The 22,484-nt window shown below is 45.3% G+C and overlaps 1 protein-coding gene across 3 annotated transcripts in view; it reads right to left on the bottom strand.

The window, feature by feature from the left end:
* PPFIA4 (PTPRF interacting protein alpha 4) overlaps window positions 1-22,484 on the bottom strand; it is a 3,167,227-nt gene that overhangs the window by 1,268,460 nt on the left and 1,876,283 nt on the right. For all 3 annotated transcript variants that reach the window (XM_069633679.1, XM_069633678.1, XM_069633680.1), the window contains one exon: window positions 8,964-9,164. In XM_069633679.1, the coding sequence (XP_069489780.1) occupies window positions 8,964-9,164 (201 nt within the window). The remainder of the gene's footprint in view (window positions 1-8,963; window positions 9,165-22,484) is intronic.

Here is a 22,484-nt window from a genome sequence, read left to right on the forward strand (position 1 = left end):
TACCTGTGCATTCTGTAACTGCTGACCGGCGGGATTTTGTCTCTCTTTAATTTCAGGTACAGTCATTTTAGACACATTTTTACGCCAACAATCAGATCCAGGCATTTTCACTGTGACTGCTAAAGTGGGCAGAGGCAAGTTTTTTGTGTGCATTAGGGAGATTCCACTATTAATTGACTCTTGGCAAAATAAACGAATGTCTGTATGCTTTGCCATTTTATTTCTTGGACATACCTTGGCTTTGTTAGTCCCTGATAGAGGGGTAGAAAAACTCTGGCTTCTTTTCCGAAGACACTCCGGCGAGTTGAACGTAACAGCAGTGTCATTGTTTTTATGCTCTGCAGATACCGGGGGCATTCCTGATTTTAAAGAAACCAAACCCTGCTTCCTCGCTCAATACTAAAACAATTTCCCACTCGAAATCAGCTTCCTCACACAGAAGCAAGTACCAGGGGGCCGCGCCCGACAACCGCAAACACGCGACAAGCGTGGCCAAGCGGTTCTATGTTTTATAGACACGCCTTCAAAAGGAAGTGACAGAAGCCTAAAACAAACAACAAAATAAGTAAGCAAGTTCCTTCGAGTTCCTTTGAGTTCTTTACTAAGGATATTACTAGTAGAGAGGCTAGATGTTAGTTCACCTTGTGGGCAATGCAGTCACAGGAAACAATGCAAACAAAATTAACGGGCAAATCTTGATCCTCTGACAATAGAAAGGCGGCCAAGCTGTACTTCCTGGTACTTGCTCCGGTGCACGCTAAGGATCTTTCAAGCATATGATTTTTGATTGTCTTTATCTTAAAGCATACTGGGAAAGGATTGGGGAAACCATTAGTAGTATCTTCCAAATACAGGTGACTATCTCCTTTAATGTTTTATTCCAGGGTAGCGGAATGATCCAACCCACTATTGATAAAAATAAAGTTTGTTTGATTTATTTCTTGCCATAGGCATCCAGATTATCACCTCAAATTGGAAAAACATTAAAGGTGTGCACTTTAAAATGTAGCGGAATTCAGTTTGTCATATTCATAGGATGGAACAGTGTAATGCCATTTCCCCACTCTCATTGCAAAAACACCTATTAAAATGACAACCTTTCCTAGAATTTCTGCACAATGTAATACCCAGTTAAGATTAGAGAATATGATTAAGCATTATTAGTTCTTACTCGTGTACTATATTAACCCCTCTTCACTACCCTCCTTATGTGCATGTTAGTCCTGTATGTTATGTACGTCCATGTTTTATCTTACAAATATGCTATATAACTGTTAGATTATAAAAAACTGAAGTTTATGCATTAGAATAGAATATGTTGCCAATGATATAAGGTTCTATTGTTGCTTAAAATGAAATGTTAATGAACTTTCCATACTGTAGCTATGTGTGGCATTGCAATATTATATTTGGTATATGAATCATATATCTACTGGATTCAATACAATACTTACACACAAAAAAAACCATTAGGAATCACGGCAACATTCGATATGCGATTTTTCATAATCTAAGCCTCCATAAACTATGCCACTCACAAGCCAAATGTACGTTCACTGGCCCCACAATGGCAACTGGTCAACGTCAGAATACCTAAACGCGTGTTTGACTGTGGCCACCTTTGACAAGTAAATTGTAATCTGTTCCCACTGCTTTGTTTATTGTTGAGTGCAAATCATAGCTACAAAAAAACAAAAATTACTATATCCATCTGCCATTTCTTATATTTCGATCCATTCATGGATGTTATATTTGTATATCTTTTTATTTAAATGTACAGTTTACAGTCTTTTGTGTCAGATATCTCAGCAGGAAACATGATAAGGGAAGGGTGCATGCTCAGAATCCATACACAATAATGTGTAACATTATGTACATCAGCACATCGCTGTTTGTAACTATGTACAATGATCTTTGATAAGCTTATCAGGCTTCCAGTACACGTGTGAGGTTCAAAGCTGGGTGCATGTGTACATGACTTGTCTAGTTCGAGCAAATGGAGGCACAGAAAGTTAGTAGTTTAGGACCCAGATAGAGACATCTGCAGAGATGTATTCTAGCTTGCAGATCTGGTGCTACCAGCTAGGTGTAGGGAAAGTGACCAATTGCATGGTCATAGTCAGTCCTGTTTTAGTTCAAATGTGTACATTTATAAGCCTGGAGTGAGGAAGGGATTTGATTTGTAAATTCCATGCTTGGTCAGTTCCTGGTGGGGTACTCTACTCAGTGATCGCCGCTTGGTATTCCTTATAAAGGATGCCAGGATTCAATAAGTGGAGTTGGAGGTGGTGTTCTATTTTGGTTAGTGCACTGATTGGATCCTCATGTTGTTTACATTGTTAGTGTGGAAGGCTGACCACATTGGGCAGCCACTTAAAAGGAATGTGTTCTGTTAGCATCAGTCCAAGTAGATCATTTCCATTTTTGTGGAGAGGAAATATAGATTTTTTTTGCCCTACCACCAATTCATGTATGATTGAAGGGCAAAGTGGGATTTGACTGCTGATGGTTTCATTATTGTAGACCACCAAGAGCAGGTGTATCATTTTACTAGAGTTGGAAATGCTCCCTATAGGCCTCCAGCAAAGTTACAAGGAGTTGCATGAATGTGCTAAACTTCACTGTGCCTTCTGCACGCCTTCTTTTCTATTGTGCTCACATGCACCCTCTTTTCATCTTGCACACTTCTCTTGCCTTTATCGTGCTCCTGGAACCCTTTGTTCCTTCAGTTGTCCACCCTTGCACCTTCTTTTGACTTTGTCGTGCCGCTTGCACTTTCCTTTTTCAACCTTTGGGTCGCTTGTACCCCTCTTTTCGCTTTGTCTCGCTTTTACTTTAACTTGTCCAGTCTATCAGTTGACTCGCACCCTCTTTCCTGTTTCGGGTTACTGGTACCCTCTTTTTCTCTTACGTCCCTTAAAGTTCACTTTCCTCTTATCTCTCTATGCTTCAGCTCAGCTAGCGCATCTTTCTTCAAGCTTTCTTACTTTGCGCTCTCAAGCTTTCTCTCTTACTTTTGGATTTCTTATCCTTTGTGCCGCTTATAAATCTCTTCTGCCTTCACCCCCCGCTCCAGCCACCCACACACTCCAGAGTTTCTCTCTTCACTGTCACGTAAACCACCACATAGCGTGGTGCTGGCAAGCGGTCTCCTCGGGATACAAAGGGTCAAGGTGAGGTTCTAACCACCTGCCTCTCAGACACCTTTGCAACCGGCTTACGGCCCAAGGGAACAAGCATCTTTCTGGACTCAGTCAGCAGGTTGCAGTCTGCCTCACTCCGGGAGATACGACTCCTCAGCCATACTGCAGCCCCTCAGACATACTGGGCCAGCATCTCAGCATGCTGCTCCCCTTCGGACTCTCCAGGCTTCTCTTCCTGCCTCTTCCCGCACCTTAGCTCCTCCGGTCCAGTCATCATCCCCAACTCGCTCATTGCTTCTGGCAAAACCACAACCTTTCATACTGGTGTAAAGAGTCAATTGGAGTCAGGTGTGCACAGATGGAATAGAGTACCTGACTCTATTAATGGGACCACCTAGTGGTAGGTTGTAGTAGGCCCTGTCCTGCTTCCCAATTATTTTCCTATGGGTAATCCTCATTGTTCTTAGTTGTATCTTCCTCTTCTCTGTGTTTGTTGGAAATTGGGAGGGGGAAACAGGATAAGATTTCAATGCCCCATTAAGGCTGAGAGAGAGTAGGGTGATTGATAATTGGGGAATTCCATGTCTCAGTACCAGTAAATGTTACAGGTGGGAAAATTAGTGGAGACATTTTACCACAGCCTAAAGAGGTTGTAGGAGGGGTAAGGGTAGATTTACCGCCCATAGGAAAAGGGGGATACCGCGTCTCACCTGTGGGTGTCCCACTCCTAATCCCGAAGGACCCTCTACCCAGGTGATCTTCCCTCACCTGTCCATCCCCAGCTTCTGGATCCTACAGTGATGGCCGGATCCCGGCCACCTGAGCAGAGGATAAAGGAGAGAAGGAGTGAGAATACCCTCAGGTTTCTCACAGGCTACTAACCAAGTGCTGCTGTTTGGAATGTGAGCTGTAACCTTGATTAAAGTCTTCATTCTGAGCATTCTGATTGGCTGACAGAAGGATGTTCATAAGGGAACACAAATGCTAAAATTGGTTAACTGTGGCATCACATGGTGTTATTCTGGAGAAGCGGAATGGCTCTTACAGGCTGTTCAGAACTGAGGCACTAGGACCTTGTGGATGGACTCAGCATGCTTGCTGCGCCTCCACTGGAAATTGCATGAAACACACTGAATGGAGATTAAACACAGAACAACAGAAGTCTAAGTGGTCTAAAATGTACCTTTCAAAGTTTGATGCACATGCTCAGGGGGGTTTCTCCTCTGCAGTCGGCGCTCTGGCATGCTTCCCTTCGTTAGCCAGATGGAAGGGCCAGTAATAGAAAGTACAGACTACTGTGTGAAGAAAGAGCAACGCTGGGAGGGAATAAGGTACGGGAAGGCGGAAAAAGACTGCAACGAGGAAATATCGTTCAACCGTTTGCAGATATGCAAGTGCCGGGCTAACTTTAATCCCTGTCAACACACAGGAGGACCAGAGGGCTTTTGACCAACCACATTACCCTAATCATTACACACACCGTCGGTCCTTTTTAAATATCTTACTTATATTGCAATTTCGTAAACACGATTCTATCCCTCCAACCGGTACTAACTGACCCTGGGTGTCTTTTTTGCCTTAGCGTGTGCTGGTGTGCTGCCTATCTAGGGTGAAAGATAGAGGAGAGAGAACTAGTCCTATCTCATAATAAGTATGTTTTTAATTCTAAGTACAAAAATAAATCAGGGCTTTAGTGGCCGAATATGTGAGCATGGAGGAGAATTATTTCCTAATTGTTTTTCATTACTCCCTTCTCATCTGCTCAGTGCATTTTTTAAAAACAAAGAAATTAAAAAAAAGGTGCTTGGTTATCATATGAGCATCCCCTAAGGGAGGTCGTCTGGTTTCAGTGCTCTCTAATTACTTCTGCCACTTTCTTCAGGCCCAACGGTCACTAATCTGATTTTAATCCCTTCCTGGTCTGGACCTATGACTTAAATGTTTGAGACCAATTTAGCTAGTGCCAAGCAGTATGACGGTATTTGCATAATCAAATAACTATCACGCTTGTGAAGAGGCAGAATATTTTAGCACCGGCGGTTGAATGCCTGTTCTTATTTATTTGGTCCTTTGCATCTGCCTGATTGCCAGGCTGCATTACTAACCATACAGTTTGCAGATATGATCTGCATAAATCTGCTCCTGAAACTACTATCCGACGTTATTTGGCCCAATGCTGACACCTACTCCTTGGCTTTTTTAACTGTGACTTGTGAATTAAGTCTTATTAAGACCCAACCTTTGAGTATTATAGCTGCCCATGCATTGATTAACTGGAGACCGGGAGGGGGTGGGATAGTTTTTGGCTTGCATTTAAGTCAAAGGGTGGAGGTAAGTACCAATGGCAGTTGGTAGGCAGTCAACGAGGCTGGGTGGGTTCCACATTGCTCTGCTGTTCCTGCACTGGGATTACACTCTGATAGTCTCTGGGGTGTTTGGTTGTGCTGTTGTTCAGTTTTGAAAAACGGAGAGCTGTGTGAAAAGTATTTGTCCACCCCAGAACAGAAAGGGAGGAGGACACCCACTCTGTGTGATTATGATGAGGAGACCCAACTTACCCATAATGTACGTTTTCTTACCCTCGGGACTTGCTCTACTATTTCGCTAGGCTTCTTCCTTTCTCTTTGGGGTGAAAACTCACCTTATTATGCAACTAAGCCACCTTCCTACTTTTCTCAAACTTTGTAGCTAGAGCCAAACACTACTGGTATTTTCATAATCAAATAACTTTGTTACACTTGTGAAGAGGCAGAGGCTGTTGTTGAATGCCTGTTCTTACTTGTTCGGTCCTTTGCTAGGCCCTTTGCTTCTGCCTGATTGCCACTTACATTAGTAACCGTACGGTTTGAGGCAAGACAATGTTTTTGTGAATACATATTTGTGTACGGAAATAGTTATTCAGGATCTTCTCTGGTGATGGTTGACAACGCCCCTCGGGTCTGCAGACAGTGCTACCAAGAGGTCTTTATCCTGCAAGCTATCCTAATGCAACATTTTCAGAGCTAACATTTAAAACTACCAAAGTTGTATACATTCCAACTGAAAGACAACAAACACTTAGCCAACTAAACCCAACTCCAAAGTCCAATGCAGATCCTTAACCCAATTAATGAGTTTGAAATCTCAACCTGGTGAGGAAGGTGAAGGCCCTTTTCTGTTGCATCCAGTGCCCTGCCACCATATTCAAAGAAATGGTTGACACATTGGCCTGTTATTCAAATCCAGACAGGAATAGTCCTTAAAGAAACGGAGGTAGGAAACAATCAAAACCCTCATTGAAAAATGTGAATGCAGACCCCTAGTGTCCTCCAGAACCTAGATTCCCATTATAAACCAATCCTAGCCAAGTACCAAGACAAATAGTCACATCACAGTTTCAAAACTATAGTGAAGCAGAAAATCTAGGATTTTAAACTTCTTGATAACATGAATCATCCTTTCTTGGTAGTAAGAAATCTGCCTGACATTGTGGCATCAAAGGAGGAGGAGCCAGGATACACAGTGGACCAAAATATCCTCCACAAAAGACTGCACCACTCTCTTGGACTGCATAACCGAGCACTGAAGTGGATAGAATAATTTTTAACAGATTTCATGTCTCTAGTAAATTTGGGGAAATACATATCTTCCAAGGCCCTCATCAGCTGTGGAGTATTAATACCAGCTCACCCTCTTTCCGATGATTGTTTAGAGCATTTATGCAACCCCTTGCAACATTGCTTGGGGCCTATAGGGAGCATTTCCAACTCTATAAATGATGGTACACCTTCTCTTGGAGGTCAACAATAATGAACTCATCAGCAGTCAAATTCCACTTTGCCCTTCCATCATACATAAATTGGTCGTAGGGCAAAAAAAATACTTTATTTCCACTCCACAAAAATGTAAATAATCTACTTGGAGATTGCAGTAGGCCCTGTCTTGCTTCCCAGTGCTTTTCCTATGGGAAATCCTCATTTTCCTTAGTTTTATCTTCCTCTTCTCAATGTTTGGAAAAGGTGCCAAAAGAAAGGTACAGAGAGTAAGGAGAGGAGTTAGAGGTTAGAATGGTCGCACCTTGGAGAAGCAAAGAGCCCAACGTTTTAGAAAGTCTCTGATACTATCCCCATGTAAGAGCTATATCCTGAAAGGTACATCCTGACCAGGAGAAGTTTGTTTGTTTGAAGACAAAAGGGACCTAGGCTTGGGGCAGGGAACCACCAAGAGACCCAGACACATTGTGAACTTTGTTTACTTACTTCAAGAGCCCACCGTGGAAGGTTCCAAAGGCTCCCCTTATGAATTGAACTATCCTGCTCTGGCAAAACTACACTTATTCATAAGACTACCTGAAATCAGCTGGGTGTGCATTTCCTTTTTCTTGAACCACTATTTTTCTTCCTGTCACATTTTGTCAAAGAGTGAGGGCAAGCATAGGCTTAGACACTGGCAGATTTTGGTTTTGGAATTTCAGACATGGACGGCTCTTAGAAACATCAGTTGAGAGAACAGCCCCTTCAGCACTAGTGCAGTTAGGCATTACACCACCCCAGAACTTTATTAAATCAAGGTTTTTGATACGGTTACCTTTGAGTCTGTGTCTTTCTTGAAAGTATGCCTGTCTCACAAGCCTAACATGTAGCACAAACATGTGTCTTCATATCTGTACAGGCAGAAATTAGCATGTGCAAGTCATTTCCCCAAACTAACAAACAGCAATGAAGCATGGCCAGGATTAAGGCAGTGCCGACCGGGCGAGCAACCCGGGCAGGGTTCTTACAATCAACAAGGGGCAAAACATCTATGTGCGCCAGAAATTTCAATCTTTGAGAAGCAAATGTTAAAATCCTAACTTACATTGCCGGAGGGCGAGGAATTATAAAACAGTATCATAAATGTGGCAGGCCACAGAGCCATTCTGGGCTCAGTTTGCAGCAGCAAATATGCTTTACCAAACATGTCTGTTTGCAGGAAATATGTCTGTGTTTAAGGAATGGTCTTTTTCATTTGGAAGCTATACTTTACATTGCTAGTGTGTGTACCTTAATTGTGCTTTTGATTTATGCAATCTCATTATACTGAAATGACATTGTTTTGTATCGCAATAAGCTGAAATTAGACTTGCTTAAAGGCAAAAGTGAATTTGCAAATGCTGCTAATTTATGTAACAGTCTGTAGCACAATAAAATGTACTTTACTTAAAACAACATTGTAATGAGAAAACACTGCAGAGGAATTGTATTTTGAAATTGACCAGCTGTTGCACAGATCTAAAATGGCGCCTTGAGTATACTTTAATGGAACATCTAAAATGGCGCCTAGAGTACATTTTAATGGAACATCTAAAATGGCACCTCGAGTGCACTTTTATTGGATCAGCTAAAATGGTGTCTTGAGTCCATTGGTCTATTCATATAAAGGCATAAACTAGAGAATCACGCAGATGGCGTTTGTTTTATAGGGCACAGGACTGAATCAGGGTGAATGTTGCCTAGCAGTGCAAAGAAATACAGCCATTTCGTGCTTGAAGCTGAAAATCAACTTCTCTGTATAACAGTAGCGGTCTAAGTGAGACAGAACATCTTGCATTCCAAGTTTCTACTCAGAAGAAAAAAGGTTAAGTTAGAAAATAAAAGCACATTTATTTGCGTGTTGTCAAGCTTCACATCTGGTCTAGATGCAATTAACACAATTAAAATGTCCATTGTTCAGGTGCGGTACTTGGTCTAAAATAAATATACATTATTAAAGTACTCATTTCTACATTTCATAGGCTGTGTTAGGACCTGGCACAGCAGCATTACAGGCCCAGAAACATGATCAACACAGACCACAACTCACCGTTCTCGAGGTAGGCGGAGCAGAGGGACTTGTTAGCGACACCATTTCCTGAATAGCTAGGCGCAGTTTTAACCGGTGGAGGGCATTGCTGATGCCAATTTCCCTCTGAATCTCTGTATCCGAAAGGGCAGACATGATGGCACCGCTCTTTACGTTGGCCCTGCAGGCTGCTACATACCACGCTGGCATGCCGACCCACAGCTGTCAACAGAGGAGAGATTACAAACTGTCAAGATGGTAGCTCAGCAGCATTTTTGACATTGTGCAGGTCATACACTCAATGAGGTAGGTGAACAACCTTTTGCTACTATGACATCTAATATGTTTACTTGCAACTTTATAAAATTAACATAATTGATCTTTTGGCTTTTGAGGTCATTTTTGACCGCATGACTTATTATCATATTTACGTGTGTAAGATGCACGAGAGAAGACGGTGTTGATGCTTAAAGAATATTTTATTTCTTGTATGCACAAAGAGTCCTTGTTCCTTGGATAATAAACAATAACTTGCTTGGAGGTAGTTCCTTCACTACTCTCAAAGCCTTGGGGTTAGTCTTTCCCTCTGTTGTCTCCTTCTATACACATGAGCCCGGTTAGGCCCACCATTCACCTCCTCTCTCCTCTCCTGGGGTCTGAAAACAACACACACAGAGGGATTTTCGTTATTCCTTATATACCCTATTATAGGATCAGGCCCCCACCAATCATAAGCACTTCCTGTCTTCCCCCCTCTGATAGGTAGTTGCCCAAAGGATCCCACCCTTATAAGGTGGGCTGCCGCTTCCATCTCCTCCCCAGCTGTGTTAGTGATCAGGATGGAACCACCCCCTCCATTCCTGTGTCCACTCTGACCATGAGGTCCCTGCGGCCTCCCTACCCCTCTACTCCGCCACAGGGAGGGTGGACTCTGGTCTACAGCCCCACCTCCATCCGGCGTCCCTCTGGCTCCGCCTGCCTTCCATGTGTGTGCCGCTCTCCGGGAGCTGCGGCGGCCATGGAGGCCGTAGCCGCGGGAATGTCAGGTAAGTTGTGCTGGTGTGGGGTCCTTTGTGGGGGAAGTGTCCAGCTGGACTTCACTACCCGTGGCTCTGGTCCGGCAGCCAGCGCAAGGGGCACTGCCTCTCCCTGCGTGCTGCGGGATCCCATCTGGCGTGTAGGGCTTTCCTCTTCTGGCCGTCGTTTGCTGCTGCGGCTGCTGTGGCCGCGGCAAGAGCGAGTCTTGCCTCGCCGCCGCTGGACACGGTGCAGCTGTCAGTGGCGGCCCTGAGGAAAGGGCGTCTTGCCCTGAGTTCGCCGCCTTCTCGAGCGGGCCCCTCCCGCTCTGTCCCCTCGGTCTCCCTCATTCTCACAACATGGTTTTGTCTTCCGACCCATGCCAGATGCGCACCACACCAACTTGTTATTACAGCAAAACTCTACGACCTCATCCTCTACTCTACTAGACCTGGATCCAAATACCTGCGGCTTTCAGTGCCTCAGGTATTTCATTTTTGTTGCACTCTTTTCAGGGTGGGTAGGTCCTAGTTATCCTCCTCCTTGGTAGCTCATTCCCACTCCTGATCTTGGAGTCCTTCCGGGAATGGAATGGCCTAGGCCCTGAACCGGCATGCCACACAGTGTTAATGCTCTGCGGCATGATTGAACCTGTCTGCCCTCATCGGTTAGGAGCAAGCTGGCGAATTCATCCTATATGAAAATATCTGCTTTCAAAACCTCAATACAATAATATCAAAGGACAACTTTTAATCTTTTTGGGCAGGAAGATAATTAAGAGGAAGCACGCTCACCTTGCCAACGAGTAGATTCTGTGCAACATGGGTTCATCTCATGTCCAGTGCTCATCAGTTGGTAGAATCCAGCATTAAGTGAATTATAAATCAGCCACAATCTAAACTAGACAAGGTGAACACTGCCTAACATTGAAAGGGACACAGCCGATGTTAGATTAAAGCTGATAATTAACTGCTTGGAGTGACGGGAGTAGTGTAAGTGAGAGAGAAGATCTTGTATGCCAAGTTTCCAGTCAGTAACAATAATTGAATGATTTAGAGAACGTACGGGGCGCACTACTGTGAAATCAAGTGCCTCAAGGCAGCGAACTAAGTTCTTCTCTTTTGCACACTTTCTAAATACTGCAGATGATATTTACATCCATAATGATATCTCTGAACCTGAAATTGCATGGGCTCACTAAGGCATCGGACATGCTGAATTGAAAGGATCAGCCTTTTTAAATGGACTTTGAATCTTTACACTGACTCAGATCTCCCCCATGTATTACCCCTCTTGTTGCACTTTGAGCTAATACAGAGCCTTCTTCTTCGTCCCACCCAAGTCAGACATGAAGGAGTGCGTGTAGAGAACCTTGAAGGAGTTGACGTCTTACTGGACATTGGCTAATAGCGCAAGTATATTCCTTTCAACAGCCCATTATATTCAACCACGTTTTCATTTGGCAATTATCCTGAAGGTTTAGAAATGTAACTTGTCATCAGTTTTCAGTATTTTTGATTGATACGTACTGACAATTGTTGGGCATGATTGATAGCGGGCTATACATTTTCTTTATACTCTCTCATACGTTATTACCAAACTATTACTGACCAAGCGAAAAGTGGGGAAAGGATGAACGTAGAGTATATATTGGAAAAATATAAAACTGAGAACTAACAGATCTGACAAGGGAACACAGCTTACAAAGAGCACTCCAAGTTGCAATGGGCCTCATCAGGAGCTGGGCAGCATCTCTGCACTAAATGCACTGGGACACGCCCCACGCTAGCTGTGTGGGAGGGGTGTTAAGTCCCCATTCCCATTGGGTCCATTGGGTTGGGTGGTGCGATTACCACTGGCGTTAATACCGCCGTCCGTAATAGCACCAAAAATGCCCATACCGCTAGCGCATTCACCTCCAGTTTACAGCTGGAGGTGAATGAACCGAGTTAGGGCTATACTCTGCATTAAGCGGAGCCGTATATGCGGCGGTAATAACGGTACCACCGCATGTTCCTGCTCCGACCAACTCCTGATGAGGCCCAATAGCTTAAATGATGCCATAGCCACAGGTGTAGCTCAATGGTCCATTTTGCTAAACCGTCCATCATTTTCCACTGTTGAGGATTTCAATGAAACAGGCATATGGGGCAGAAGAATTTACATACACGTGCAATCAATTTTGATGTCATGACCTATCATCATTATCAACTTACGGCTTCAAGACCAGAGTGAGAGGATCAAGGATAGTATGTATAGGACTGGTCACAGATCAAACCCATTGCTGGCGCCAATAACAACCCCCTAGAAACCTGAAATTCCTACTAGTGATTTAATATAGAGTCTCTTAAAGATACAGTTGCACCGCCCCCACAATGTTAATTAATTTGGAAAGGGGACTCTGTTAGAAAGAAATATATGAATGCATGTTTATCTGCACTTTTGATGAACCATAAAGGCAGTTTTACACATTGGATGATTATTGTATCTGTTTAAAACAATGCAAGCTTAAATCTTTTCGTAAGGATTTAACATGTGAACGGAGGATGGCACAGGGGCAACGCGCTGGTCTTGGAAGCGGGACCACGCAGAGCAACAGAAGTTTGAATCATAGATCCGCGCTTACAAACCGAACTCAGGTATGGTGTGAGGCGTGTTATAAAAAAACAATGCAATAAATAAATAAATAAAACAGAAGTCCGGATATTCACTTGAATTACTAGATCCCAGATCAGACACGAATCAGGAGTTTGAGGGTTACTCACTTTGCAGAGAACATGGAAATATTCCAGCAGTTGTCCAAAAGAAGGCAAGCAGATAAAACATGCTGGAGTGGTTTGCCAAAATTCCTCAGGAAAACATGCTCCCTATATTATGACCCCTCCCACACCAATCGCACACTGAGAAACCAACTAAAGTAATCGACTGTCGGCAAATCACTGAAGGTCAAACTTTTCAAGAGGTTGTAGATTGCTCGAGAAACGTAGGTTGCACGGAACATGTACATCCCACACGAATAACATCAGACAATAGAAATAATCAATTCTTATAATTGCTATCCACCTAAGATGCACTTTCTCCTCCCTCTGCATATCCCTCTAATTGGCCCCACATTCATATGCATCATGAATCACTGTATCCTTTCGTTTCTTTGATGGTCCAATTAATCCTATTTCCAGTGGAGCCAGCCTCCTTCTATTCATTCACTAATCGTGTACTGTTTGCTGGATTTTAACTGCTTGCCATCTGTGCATCTTGACAATACACAAACATACACACACACACACACTGTGGCAAGGCTGAATCAGGTGACGGGCGACTCATTATGATTTAAACTCTATAACTTTAATATATTCCCAAAACGTTGCACTATCCCTATGATTCTGGTCCCTATTCTAAAATTAAAAAAGGAAAAACAAAAAGAAAAAAAAACAAAAGGGCACACTTCAGAATGTCATAAAATAAAGTCTGTCCACCATCTACAAACCTACAACGAGCCTGATCTACCGCTATAAATGAAAAGAAACTCATCAAAACACACATTTACTTAAGGGCTTTTGCCCAAATGGTATATTCTTGGATGGTTTCGGACCTGCACTAGACTGTCCCAGGATTAGACAGGGGCGTTTTGCCCTAATCAGGACCTCACACTTTAAAATTGCACTTAATACCAATGAGTGATTTTGTTTGTCACAAGACAAGCCTTTCACCTGATCCACTGTTTCAACACAAATGTTCAATACATTTCCTTGAGGCTGCCCGTCCATTATAACTGGACTAGATGGGGTCTCTAGGCCTCCGGGCCTGCTATTTGGTTCTAGTCCTTTACAAAGCAAAGTCCTCTTGAATGACCTTGGATAGCCGGGCCTCATACAGCTTTGTTCAGAACACCTTTGGTTCCTACCCCTTCCCTGGGGTCTGAGGTTGCAAACTCCCTTTTGGGGTTGATCTGATGGTGGCCTACTGTGGGCCCAATGGATTATCTGGGCCTGGACCTTGGGGTCACACAACCTTATGTGGTATATGTTCTCTCAGCTGCTCTTAGGCTCTTCATCTTCTCATCTCAGCTTTGGGTATGTGGGGTCTTGCTCAGGTTTAGATTATTGCCTGCTTCTGCCCCTCTTAGGCTATTTTCCTTCTCACCCTGACTTGGGGTATAGAAATTACCACCAGGCTTTGCTATTCGGTGGCTAAGGCTGTTGTGGGTTCTTTAGTTGCTCACCCCAGCTTGGGGTATATGCAGGCCTGGCACCCCTCCTCCTATCTCCCTGAACGCACCACGTACTTGGATTGCTATGATGGTGGTGTTCCTCGGGAAGGATGGCAGCGTGGTTCCAGTTCCTCTTCTGTGCCGCTGCGCAAGCTTCGGTGCTTCCAGTCGTCTCATGGCGGGGCTTTGGCATCGGCTCCAGCCAGCACTGGTCATCCAGGTTTTGTGTGGGTGTGTCATGTCTCTTGGTGGCGGGGCCGTGCTGCTTTAGATCCAGGCCTGTTCCCAGGTAGCAGCGTTCTGCAGGCTTCCTTGCACGTCCACGCACCATGCTTTCTGACTCCACCTCAGAAGGGGAGGGGCCCACCTCTGCATCTCGGCTCAGAAGGCTTTAATACCTCTCTCCTGCTCTCCCCTCCTCTTGTTCGTCTCATGCACCCTTTATGTCCCTCATTGAGGAGGGATAGAACAGTCACTTTTTCACACATTTCATACACTTGGCAACAGTAAAGGGGCAGAAAGCATACCAGCTACCTCTTTGGAAACAATCCTATACGTTGTCTGGTGTAAGCACCCATATAGCCAACAAAAGCATTAGCTGCCTCAGACAAGTGTGGATCACACATATCCCTGTTAAGTGATGATCTGTTCTTCGGGGGTGGGGAGCTTACCCCAATGGGATTCTCCTTGACCTGTTACCTAGGTGGTGTTAAGCTTTGCAGGCTCACCTCCCTAGTACCATAGGGGTTGGTTCTCCCTTGGGAAGCGGGGAAAATTCCCTGGATTCATCACATCAAACACACATATCTAGGGTCGGTGATAACGATTCTGTGTTCATGGTTAAGTTGGACTCTCCATAGAAAGACCACGATTGGTGTCATTTTGGAAACCTGCAGAAAACTTTTCAATCTAATATACATTGAACAGCGCAAGTTCTGGCAGAGTCAAGTTAACTTCTCTCTAGTTTTAGGGGATGTCCCAAGAGGTTAATTTCCCATTCCATAGAATGTTGTGGTTTCACTTAAGTTAAAACTACCCGATAGATGTTGCACCGAAATGGAGTAAAGAGGCAGACAAGATGGTATAATTTTTGGTTATAGACCTATTTAAATAAGGAGGAAAACTGCCTCTCCCTAATTGTAGATGGGTTTTCCCTACCTCAACACAGGATATCTTGGGTGCTTGTCAGGATGTAAGTCAAAAGAAACCAACATACTGTCCGTTGTCCAAACCTACTACTCTATGCCTACTGTAAGGAACTCATGGTGGCAACAGAAAAGACAGACAAAAGTGATCACAGTTCAAGTGTGTTTATTAAACTGGATATGCGGTTTGGAAAAACGCCTAATCTAAACCTAAATCTAAGATTGGAGCAAGCTACGGCCATCAAATAATAATGAGGCAGACCTAGTGGCATTTTTGTCAAATGAAAGGGCCTATACTAAGAAAAACCTATTGCCAATCCTTACGATAAAAAGCAACAAAGAGTGTGGGATAGGCTTAGCAACAAAGTAAGAAGTGTGCACAAATAATAAGTCGGGATGCGGTAGTCTGAGCACGGGATAAGGTGGGATTCCAGAGCACACGCTCGAGCTTTCCCTACACGAGCCAATAGTTTTGCACTCAGCTATCAGGGCCTTCGGGGTTAAGTCTCTTTTCTACAAATAATTCTCTTGCCTCTGAGGACCTGGTGTATCAAAAAATAATAAACAAAGCATTCCTTTCCATATGCTTGCTGGGTGATGATTTCCCACCCCTGGATCCCACTATTCTGGGCTCAGATCCACAAAACGTTCTTCGGTAGCTGGGTTTCTTGCTTCCGGGAGCCTGACAGGTTCAAAATTACCAAACAAAAGTTTCAAAGTCCTTCTTCTGCTTGTACTTGGGTGATACCTCTTCACCCCTGGTTCCCCCTCCTCCAGGCTCAAACCGCTCTTGAATATCAACCACCCTCCATCGGGTTCACTCTGGCCTTGAATACAAGGATTTTCTCTCTTGCATTCATGGGTCAGTGGGTGATGGCTTTTCACCCCTGGATCCCCCTCTTCTGGGCTCAGACCCTTCTCGACTGTTTGCCTCCCTCCATCGGATTCACAGCGGCTTTTCACACAGTCTCCTCTGTAACGTTCATGAATCTTAATGTCTTTTTAAACAGTTCGCTGTGGACATCCCTTTGCAGGTCCACTATTGTCAACATACTATTTACTGGGACTTCAGACTATGCCCCCTTTTCATCGGCATCCCTTCGTCGGGTTCACTCTTTCCAAATTTTGCAATTCACACAGTGCGGGATTCACTTCCCTTAGTTTTACCTTTATGTGCCGGTCAAAGACTTTCAACTGTACAGAGGATTTTGCTAGACCCCCATATGACCACTTTGACCCTCTTCTCGCCCCCCCATTCCCAAGGCCTTCTGGTAATGGTAGTTTCAACTATTGAGTGCTCACCCGGAGTTTCTCAAGTGAACACCCATGTGGTGCCTGAATCCTCCATAGCTGGTTTTCCCCTCTTGTTCTAACAGTTTGTAGTAATCTAGCTTACAGAGCAGCTGTGTGTGTGTGTGTGATGTCATGAGCTGTGGAAGGTTGTTGTTGGAGTGTTCTACTGGATGAAAGTTAGTGAGAGAGCAAGCTTTGAGCTGAGAAGATGGGTGTGGGGGTGAGCCCAGTGTTTCCCTTGTGAATTTGTGTCATCTGTGTCCCCTACCATCCCTGTATCCTGTTGATGGAGAACAGGACAAGGACAATAAAGACCCTAAAAACTTACCTTGAGTACCGGAGGTCTTCGTTACTACACTGGCGACGAGGATGGGATGGTAGGTGGATCGGCGCTGCTGGGGGGGGGGGGTGCAGCACCTCAGAAACCTCAGGAACAACGCCCCCGCGTGGTCCCCCCACACCCAGGCGGGTCTGTGTCCAATCATCCGCCGTGTGCTTTTCGTGGCCCCTCACGTTTAGCCACCATCCTGGTGGCAGTTGGCATTGGACTTTGCCGTTGTCCCAAGTTTTATCCCGCGCTCGAGGCTGCTCTGCGTAGTGTTGGCTGAAGTGCAGTGTGCTCCTCACCAGCGAGGGGTGATGTGCTGCTGTTCTCGTCGAGTTTGGCATCCTGCGGATGTGTCACCGGAGAGTGAGGCAAGGAGGGCCGTTTGTCTGGGGGAGCTGTGCATCTTCCATTCGCTCATTTCTGGACAAGCGGGAGGCCGTTTTGCTGGCCCGAAGGCTGGATTGGCTGGGTGTCTCCCATTGTGCGCCGCCCGGCGTGGCGTGGCCGTGCGCTTGTGTCGTGCTGGCAGCGCGGAGACTGGCGTCCTTTCCTCTTTGCTGTCGCGGGTGCCTGATGGCGAAAAGAAGTTGCCGTGGTAGTTACTACGGGCCTGAGAAGGAGGAGGCTGTCTCCATGCCATCTGATGTGGCCCGCCTCCGAGAGGTTATGTTGGGGTTGGACGTTCACACAGTCTGTGAGGCAGCACTGGGAGAGCTGCCGAGATGGCCAAGCCGGCGTTGCCAGCGAGAGTGGTGACATCACAGCGGGACCGCAACTACTGAAGCAGTCACGTGAGACATGACCGTTGTGATGCCATGGAAGTGTCCTGCTCCAGTAGTGACGAACGCAACCAGGAAATCTTCTTCACCAAGGGCACGTCTTTCTCTCCGGCTTTGCGCGGCGCGTGTTTGGCATGATGAGTTCTGGCAGCTCTGGAGCCGATAGTGGCAAGCCGTGGAAAACGTTCTGGGAAATCATGACTGCTGAGGTTTGGGGTCAGGTTAGTGTCGGGGCCGTAAGCATCGAAATGAGTGTTTGAAGCTTTGTTTATGTTGTGGGCCATATTTACAGGGATGTGCCAGGTGTTCCCATTTTAGGTCCCCGGGAGTAGAACAGGGGTGTGTTACTGAAGGCCATTGTTAGTCCCCTGTGGTGACCTTTGTTGCGGCCTTTCCTGGGAAATAGAACCTTTGGTATATGGGTTTAGGTTTTCCTTTGCAACTCCCAGGTGAGGGGGAGGGGGGTTGTAATGTAATTAATTCTGGGGTTGTAATGTAATTAATTCTGCAAATGCAAATGACCAATGCCATTTCTGTGTTTCATGTGGGGGGTGGAACGTAGTTTCTGGGTAATGTTAACCCGTGGAGTGTGGACTGGGGCTTGAACTGAGTTATGGAAGTAAATGCATCAGTGTGACCTCCGTCACTTTGAACACTGACTTTCATGTAACATTGACATTGTTCGTGCCCAGGAGTTCATGCCGGATTGCATATGTGGGCCGTATTTCGCATGCTGGGGGACAGAACATAATTACTTCCCATGTTTTATGCAATGTTTTCATCTTTTCACATGTGGTCTTTATGATGTTTACACTCAATTTTCCATGCATTACGCAATTGTTTATCAGCATTTTATATTGTTGCATGCTTAATGTTATCAGAGTTCGTAGTGTGAGTGAGGTGTATAGGTGCGTGCAAGTAGTTTGTGCGTGTGAGGTCGCATGGTTCTTGGTACCTGCCATTTTCGCCATGTCTGTGTGTGAGAGTGCGCGTGAGCTAGTTGACAGCAGGTGTTGTTTTTCCATGGTGCCCAGCGTTGATTTTGGGTAGGTCGCTGTGTGTATGGTCATGGGTTGGATTAATTGCCCATGTGTGTGTGTAGAGTGCTCGGTGTGCCTGTTCCCATTACGTGTTCTTTTGTAGTTCCTGGTTTAGCGCTGTGGTTTCATAGTGCTTGGTTAGGTCCCAAGGTAGGTCGCTATGTGTTTTTGGTCCCTGTTGTGCATTATTCCTGAGTGTGTGGTTGGAGTTGATATAGTGTTTACGGTGTGGTGTTATGGTCATTAGTGCATGATGTGTAATCAGGGTAGGTCACTATTGGCATTGGTGGTGTGGTCATTAGTGCCTGATGTGTAATCAGGGTAGGTCACTATTGGCGTGGGTGTTGTGGGCATTAGTGCCTGATGGTTATCAGGGTAGGTCACTTTTGGCGTGGGCCTTGTTCTCATGGCAGCTGTTTTGCTGCAGTGTATTTCATAGTGTTTGTTTTAACTTCAGTCTGGTCGCTATGCCTGAGTTGTGTTGAATTTTCATGTCAACTTGCTTGTTCTAAGGGTCGAGGTAGGTCACTATGGGTTGGGGTTTTAACTTTTCCAGTTTACCTCCTGATTCCGAGTTTGGTAAATCAGGTTGTCACTGGTTGTTTAGAAATGGTGTAATGTTAGAAGGAGGAAATGGCCAACAGTTTTGGGGTAGTGGAGCAGTATTGTGGATGCGGTTCTTCTTTTTACTGTGGTCAGGGTTGTGCTGCGTGGGTCCCTCGGTTGCTGTTGGGCATTTGTTGTTGCTCCCTTAGGGGGCGGTTGGTATGTGCTCAGAGGGGGAGCTCTGATACTTCGGGGTGGCAGAACGGAGTGGAAGGTGTTAAGTGCGTTGGAGGGTAAGTTTGGTTAGGTAGTTGTGTTAGTGTTATCTAACAATAGTATGGCTAGGGGTGGCAGCCCTAGGTACTGAGGGGCAGCTCAGGACAGGCGTAAGTGCTCTGTTTATTATTGTTGAGGTCTCGAGGTGTTAACCGAGGGATTTGGTCAGTTGTGTTGTGCGGTTAGCATGCCGTTGGCATTTTCTACTTGGTTCGGTTTGCCCTGTGAATGGTTTCCTTTTGTGTGGTTCCTACTGATTGAAGTTGGCAGGGGTTCTGGACATAGGCAGCCGCTGTGTTGCAGAATTTCTGGTACTGTGTTGTGTTTGGATGTTTAAGGTTTGGTGCTGGTCACGTTACCTTAGTCATTCTTTTGTGTTTCCCTAGGGAGGGAGAGGTGTAGTAATCTGGCTTACAGAGCAGCTGTGTGTGTTGGATGTCATGAGCTGTGGAAGGTTGGTGTTGGAGTGTTCTACTGGGTGACAATTGGTGAGAGAACAAGCTGTGAGCTGAGAAAATGGGTGTGGGGGTGAGCCCGTTGTTTCCCTTGTGAACTTGTGTCATCTGTGTCCCCTACCATCCGTGTGTCTTGTTGTTGGAGTACAGGACAAGGACAATAAAGACCCTAAGAACTTACATTGAGTACCGCAGGTCTTTGTTACTACACAGTTCTTTGTACTTTCTGCAAATAGCAGTTTGCTACTTTTGTTCAGCACAGTACGGTTTCTTATCGGCTCTCCCCTCGACTCACTGTTTATCAGTGGATGAGGGCCCCATGTACCACTGACATCTGCTGCAACACACACTGGCTATTTTTTGCGGCCTTACGATTGCTTCTGTCGAGGTTTCACAGGCCTTCGTCAGAAAGGGCAAAGTTGCTTCTCTCCTTGTCACCGCACCATCTTTCTCCTCCTCTTGAACTGCTGTGCTGAGTTAGCTCTCTCATCGTGTGGTCTGCCTTGCTCGTATTGTGCTCCCGTGCTCCACCTTTTATCCCTGTGGGGAAGGGAAAGGGCCGATAATTTCCTGACTTTGCCTGACCCTGGTATTGGGACATTTCAGGTAAACGGCTTTGGCGTTTGTCGTCTTTTGAGATGTGTGAAAGTGTTTGTGTCAGTAAAAGGGGGGTAGAGTGTTTGTGCTTCCTATGTGGTAGGATGGGGAAAAGGTGTTATAAGAAGGGGAACACCACGTCTCACCCATTGGTGTCCCACTTCCACTCCCCGAGGACCACCCCCATCCAGGTTATCCTCCCTCACTGGTCCATGCCCACGAATTGGATCCAATAGTGATGGCCATGTCCTGAGCAACTGGATGACAGATCCCTGGGGCCTAGTGAGTGAGACACCTTCAGGATTCTCACAATACCACTAACAAATATTTGACAAAAAGGGTTGAATGAACTTTGAAGCCAAGTCACTAGGAGAATGGATCCCTTCTCCTGGTGAAACAATCCAATCTGGTGTTTAATTAATAACAGTATCTTGCGATAGGGTCGGATTTACCAAATATTTCTAGACCAGGAGAATGACTCAAGAATAAATCTAACCCCTGTATCCTTACTCAATACACATAAATGCACTTCTTACACGATCAGGCACTACAACTCTGGGTTCACATTCTTTCCATGCTTCGTACCTCTTCACTTTAATAATTATGTCTGCATTTTCCATATTTTTACCTGCTCACTCTGCTTATGTCCGTATATTACTGTATTCATAACTTGATGTGTCGAAGAGACACCTGCTCACGCGTACCTTCCAGTAATCCGGGGAGCTTGTAGCCCTTGTTACGAACCTCAATGTAATGTACTTTATCTGTGTATGTAAGACTATGCGCCCGGTTGCCCATGGGCCTGGCTGCACTTTACAAATAAACTAAATACAAATAAATACTCCCTTCTGCTGGTCTATTTGGAAGAGGTCTGGAGACTGTTCCTTGAAAGTCCTTTGGGCAAGTCTTGAGAAGTCTCTTTCGCCCAAGGGTTTGTGGACAATGCTGTTAAGACTTTATCAACTCTTCTTATTGCTGGAGCTTTGTCAGTAATGTGTTTGTCTCGACTAGTGAGTAGATTACTGATAATTTTGGGTTCTTCCGGCATCTTTCACATATACTGAGTTTACCAGTATGAGGAGCGAGTTCACTCCCGACGCACTCTCAAAATTTAGACTTGGGTGTGTTACCACTGAGACAAGGGAGATTGCTCCTGAAGAACTCTTGTATCTCGAAGTTTGGTGTATCACTACTGTGACAAGGGAGATCACTCCAGAGGAATAATTTCTTGGTTCTTTGGGTAACACTACTGTGATAAGGGAGATCACTCCAGAGGAATACTTTCTTGGTTCTTTGGGTAACACTACTGTGATGAGGGAGATCACTACCAAAGGATACGTGACTACTAGGCTTCCCTGGACCCCACCTAGAATTCCCAGTACTCCTGTTACATGTTTTTTCACTGGGAGTGCTCCTTTTTCTTCCCGGGCCTCAGGTCACCGTTCAGCGCATCCTCTTGCTTTCCTCCTCGCTGATCTCTGCGGCTCCACTGAGTTCTTGCTGCAGCAGTGTCAGCATGTTTTATGGACAACGTGGTCCACCTCAGAGAGGTCACGCCACTACTAGATTCTTGCTGCTTCTGCCATGAGTCCGGTTCTGTCCAGCTCGCGTAGTTCCTTTCGGTTTCTTCCAGAGAGAGTGACTGTCTCTCTATACTTTGGCAGCCAGGGTTTGAATTTCCTGGGCTCTGCAGGACCGATGCCAGCTTTCCTCACTGCTCTTCCCTTTCCCGAACATCTCTAGTCCTTCTACTGCCTTTACTTTATACGGTTCAGCCCGCCCGAGCGTACCATCAAAGTTTGTTATGTAAGCCTTTGTAGCTATTTTTATGCCTCCTAGTGGCAACCTCATCCCAT

This window comes from Ambystoma mexicanum, chromosome 13 (genome assembly GCF_040938575.1).
Source record: "Ambystoma mexicanum isolate Mex_15411 chromosome 13, UKY_AmexF1_1, whole genome shotgun sequence".
NCBI lineage: Eukaryota > Metazoa > Chordata > Amphibia > Caudata > Ambystomatidae > Ambystoma > Ambystoma mexicanum.